Below are 6,000 nucleotides of genomic sequence, written 5' to 3'. Positions count from 1 at the left end.
CAGAGCAAGTTCCCATCCCCGTCCGGTGGTCTTTTTGGATGAAACATGGATCAACTAAAACATCTGTGTTGAGCGTTGTTGGACTGATCCAGACGGAACAGCTGGCCCTAAACTTAAGACGGGGAGAGGTGCCAGATTCATCATAGTTCATGCTGGTGGTCACCAAGACTTCATACCTGGAGCTCTTTTGATGTTCCGGTCCAAGAAGAATGGATCAAAGGGGACTACCATAATGCTATGGACCATGAACGGTTCAAGATCTGGTTCCAAGAACAATTACTTCCCAACATCAGTGAAGGATCACTAATAGTTTTAGATAATGCACCATACCACTCAAAATTCACCTGTAAAGTGCCAACAACCAGCAGCAGAAAAGATGAACTAATACAGTGGTTAGCTTCAAACAATATCTCCCATGATCCCTCTGCTACTGAAGTACAGTTACTTCAGATCTGTAAAAAACACAAGTCAAAGCAAGAATACGAAATTGATCAGATAGCAGTTAGTCACGGACATAGTGTACTCAGGCTACCCCCCTACCACTGCATGCTGAACCCCATTGAACTAATTTGGGCACAGGTGAAAACTGAAGTGAAGCAGAAAAACTCTAATGGTAACCAGTGCCTGAAGAGAATTGAGCAAATAGCCTACGAGGCAATCAACAACATAACCTCTGAACATTGGCGGAAATGCATCGACCACACACTAAAAATTGAGGCTGAATTCAGGGCCAAGGACATTGCACAAGATCATTATGTTGAAAATTTTGTAATTAATGTGGCATCTGACGAAAGTAGTGTGGACGATCCAAGTGAAGAGGAAAGTGATATGGAGACCTAAATATACAACCTTACCTTAGATATGCTTAGCTTTTCTTGATTATGATTTGTGTGAGCACACACACACACACACACACACACACACACACACACACACAATCTCACTGGGGTCAATACATGCTGTTCTTAATAAACACACATTTTCAATACCTTCATAGGTAACAGTAGCTTTACAGAGCTACATTATTTTGTTTGTATTCATAGTCAGATTCAGTAAACAAATTTTCTTACAGTAATACGTTTGGTGTTTATTTTCCTGAGCCATTTCATAAGAGAGAGAGAGAGAGAGAGAGAGAGAGAGAGAGAGACCCGGAAAGTAATGAATTACATTATTGCAGAATGAACCGAGTATTTGTTAACGACGGAATAAAGGAAAGATAAAAGGAAACCCCATGAGAAAATAATAACTTGTACCATGCCGCTACAATTAAACCGCGTAAAGTGTGAACGAAATTAATCATAGTGAAATGACAATATAGACAAATAAAACATAATTATCATTAGCCCTGCTTCTGTCTTTAACTGTTGTACGTATGCGTCCAGTAGCGCCTTAGTTTTGTTATCAGTGTCGTTCAGGTTTATCTCTAATAAATTAAAAAGGACATATTTATCACTATAGATATCATTGCATTAATCTGCAGCCGTATAATTCTGTATCTTACAAATAAATGAGGAAGTTGGTAGGAATACAAATTCAATTTGGCGCACGTTCAAATACAATGGAGATTGACCAATCACCGCCCGAGGACACGGCGCAGTGTTACCAATTCCGCCTGTCATCAGCTGGCAAAATCTGTGCGTGTGGTCAGACTCCGTGAAACCGAGTATAGTCAGTGGTCAAGGTATTTAGCTCTCTGACCAATCGCCGGGCGTGAGTTTTACATTTTGTGAATGTTTCATTTTGTTTATTATATTCTTACTGTATACAGACTCTTATTTTCATCCTTACCAGTCTGATTCTTTCATCTGGTACTTTAACCATCTCATGACTGGGACAAAACTAAGGCAGAAGAATATTCTAGTCGGCTGTGAGGTTCCATCAAGCCTTATCCTTACCAGTCTGATTCTTCTGCCTAGTACGTTAACACTTTCATGGTCGAGACAACGCTACTATTTTATCTCACCTAACGCCAAGCGATTAAGTAAGTATACGAGAATGTTAATACTGTCACTTGCCATTAACCCTCTCATGGCTGAACAACTCTAATAGTCTGTTCACGCAATTGCCTGATGATCTCTCTTACTGAGCTGTGAGTGTCGTGCGAGCCAGAGATTGATTAATATTCTCTAGCAGTTATGTTTGTAACTATACGCAATACACAGAGTATGGACTGAATATGCATTACTAATATAAAAGGGAATAATTCAGTGTACCATATGCAGTACTAAAATGGCAAGGAAGAGGCGCTTTATGCCTCCTGTGCCAGTGGGAGTATAATACTACTACATTGGCCGCAGCCTATTCTCAGCTTTTGAAAAACTTACGCTACATGCACCTTTTCCTCGTTATTTAAATTGTTTTAAACCTTAATCTTGTCAACTTCTGTCAGTTTTATATCTAAGCAATATGGACATATACTGCACCAGTTTCATATTTTCAGAGTTTATATTCCCGCGGCTGACATGAAAGATAATATTAGCGTGCCCACTGCAAATATCCACAGATTATGAAACGTTCTGATGAAGACTCCTGTTTCATCGGGAATGCGAATCTCTGATTGGCATTATTAAACTTAAAGTAATTGTGAAAACTCTCAATTCCTGAGAGTTTTCTATGGAACATTTTTTTTTAATGTGATTTACTTTCATGCCTTGTCACACAGCCATTTTAAATCAAGACAGATAAGCCAGATGCTCCCTTACACTCGTCATGTGCTTAACAGAGGATTTCCAGAAATTTGAAGTCACGTCTGTATACCATAGCCCTGTCTGTTTTAATCCTATAATGCTGGGGGGGGGGGCAAATCTAACGTCAGTCGAGCTAGTGAAACTGAAAGGCAGTACATAATAGGAGCCTGAAAGTGTTAATACTGTTGCCATTAACAGATGGCCGGGACAACTCAAAAATTGTATTATATTTATTGCCAAACGATTCCACTCAGCAGAAAATGTGTCATGCGAGATAGTGAACTAGAACAACCAAGCTGTTTACACCGGCCCTCCTGGGTCTTGGCCCTCCGAAAGCTAAAAATAAGAATGCTTGAGAAGGCTACTTTATGAATCTAATCGTATATATATATATATATATATATATATATATATATATATATATATATATATATATATATATATATATATATATATATATATATAATTCCGTAAATTTTTTTTGATAATATGACTTAAGAACTAATTAATATTTTAAAGCTGAACTTAAGAATACTTGTGATTGCAATGAGTTTTATAATTAGAATATTACTTAAGAAAATTTGAACGTGGACCTTCAAGTAAATAAAGAAACCTAACGGCCACAATACTAACTCGTTATGCTAATAAAATTGCAGTATTTATAATGCTTCCCAACTGGAGTATTATTATGAATACTACTTACGTCTCTAATGATCACCTGCGGGAGTCCTGGGAAGGCTTCTGTAACTAGCTTGGAAGCTGCTGGACTGCTCCAAAGAGAACATTTCAAATGTGTCTTCCAGTAAGGCAATAAGTGAGGAAGTCAGTCAGTCGCAATAAGACAATAAGAAACAAGTTTAATGCAGTCAGTGAGTACTTACCTCTACCAACGCCTGTACCAGACAGTTCAGATCACCAGCAAAATTTAGTCATCACTTCCATTACCGACATATCCACAAAATTTCATTGAAATCCATCAATAACTTTTTAGACATCTTGTGGAAAAGACAAAATGTGCTAAACCGAGGCTCGAAATCAGGTCACTGCCAAAATTTAATTAACTCTTCCATGACCCATTACCCACATATCCACAAATATTCATTAAAATTCACCAATAACTTCTTGAGATATCTTGTGGACAAACAGACGGACAGACATGCAGCAGTGAATACATGACCTTCTCTATCTGCATTGGTGGAAGTAATTAAGTCAGTCAATGGCCCCGTCCACAAGAGCCTAAAACAAGTTTTGAAACATGTTCAAAACACTGCTTTGGTCATGTTTGCATACATGTTCGAAGTACAGTATCTTGTCTGGACGTTCAAACACGTAAATTTGTTTCGAGACATGCTATCATCATTGGTGTGGACGTTTCCTATCGTGAACAGGTCTGGGAATAATCAGTCCGGCAAGTTTACGAACATGGTTGTGGCATGTTTGGAAGCATGAATCTAGCATGTTCCTGACATGTTCCTAGCTTTGTTTCGGGCAATGTTTTAGGCACCGAGTGGACGGGGCTAATAACTCAGTTATACAGGCATTTCCATGCCGGCCTCAAGGTGGGACGGACAAATAAACTACAGTACAATCTCAGTAGTATAATAAATTTATGACATCCATGCTGATACTGAAAATATATAAAACATTTATATATGAGATAAGCATGGGATATTGTGGAAAATAACCTAATGGAAGAGATGGCAAGGTGCTTCCTAAGCTAGTAAAAATGCTACTCCATGGTCCGTATTCTCGTGAGTGCATAAAGGCTTCCACCAATACTTCCTTAGTTCCTCGACACAAGTGCTAGAATCCAGCGCTAGTACCATGCTTAAAACTTTGCCATGAACAAGTATGTGTGTATGTTCAAAACAACATTATCATGGACATGTTCGTAGCATTATTCAGAAACATGATGCTAGTCTCGGTGTCGAAGTTTCTTGCATCGAGCATGAATGTAGTTGGCTAGTTGCTGGTATGAGCACAATAGATGTTGACTGGAAGCCACTTTAACATCCCATATAGAGCCATAAACCAGATGCCACGATGAATAGAACTATATCAATCCCGCATGGTGGCAAGTGCAGCAAAAAATGAATCCTCTCCTGCTGACATAATGGGAAGCACTGCAGACACATGGACTGCATGTCAGCTTCGAACATGTTGAAGTTACTGCCACGAACATCGTTATCGAACCTTGCTGCGGGAGTGTTTGTAGCATGTTCGGAGACAAGATTCTAGTATATTAATATGATGTTTGTTTCAATGTTTCGAACAATATTCGAGGGCACTTACAGTATATCCGGGTCGGAACAAGCCAATTCGTAACTGTGACTTTTAATATTCTGCTGCATGTTATGTCTTTTCGGTGGTATTAAAATAGAATATTTTATGATAGGCGGGGCCATCTATAATCCACGCACTCGATGTAGTGTCTCCTCTCTCTCTCTCTCTCTCTCTCTCTCTCTCGGCGACTCTAAAATGAGTGATAGGCAAAACTGTTTCCTGTTTCCCGGGAAACTGTTTCCTAGAGATGGTGGTAACCATATAACCAAATGATGCGTGGTGGTTAAGTAGGATAAAGAGCTCTGTATGAGTTCCATTTGGGGGGTGGTTAGGATTTATTGCTCACACAGTGCCATTCGTCGGCAAGTGAGGATAGTCACCATTGCCTCAAATGTCGGTCTGAATAGCCTAGGTCCGGGTCCCGATGCGCCTTTTTGTAATGGACAAAATGGATTTTATGATGAATTATGCAATCCCTTCGAGGCTGAGCAGATTAAACCGTCTAGTTCTCTGCATCTAGTTTTGGAAGTCAATAGTAAGTGGTTTTGCGATCTCTTAACACCTTCCCATTGCGGTTTTACTTCACGCCATAATTCTCTTTTGTATTATTAATGGGGCTAAGATGCGAATGAATGTGTTTGAATGGATGAGTAAATGGGGAGTGTGTCGTCCTGTCTCGGCTACCTCCCTTTCCTTGGGGGAAGCAGCCTAGGTATATAGATAGATAGATAGATTATTAATGCAATGTTGATGCTGAAGCAATGCGAGTAATATAACCCAACATATTTGGGTTTAATTTCCAAAACAAATCACTAAAGAAATGTTACCGCGAAGCCTCAAGTGCCACCTAATTACAGTCCTCTGTCACACTCCTGCTGGTTTATGAGCACTGGGGGCGCACTAATGAACACTCCAGTAAAAATATTGAAATTCCTCTCATGGGAGTTAATTAACAAATGATCGCCGTCCCTATAAAATGAGATAATTGAAAGAAAAAAAAATGGTCTGGTGAGAGCGACTAAATATAGGA

At 39.3% G+C, this 6,000-nt stretch overlaps 1 protein-coding gene across 1 annotated transcript in view; it reads left to right on the top strand.

The window, feature by feature from the left end:
• Positions 1 to 237: 237 nt before the first annotated feature.
• Positions 238 to 6,000, top strand: part of LOC145401270 (uncharacterized) — a 78,806-nt gene continuing 73,043 nt past the window's right edge. Inside the window, exon 1 of the mRNA XM_080273599.1 lies at positions 238 to 823. Coding sequence (XP_080129725.1) covers positions 238 to 823 — 586 coding nt within the window. The remainder of the gene's footprint in view (positions 824 to 6,000) is intronic.

Source organism: Coenobita brevimanus, chromosome 55 (genome assembly GCF_032717465.1).
Source record: "Coenobita brevimanus isolate Jiangsu-jjx chromosome 55, ASM3271746v2, whole genome shotgun sequence".
Lineage (NCBI taxonomy): Eukaryota > Metazoa > Arthropoda > Malacostraca > Decapoda > Coenobitidae > Coenobita > Coenobita brevimanus.
This window is presented reverse-complemented; position numbering and strand designations above follow the sequence as displayed.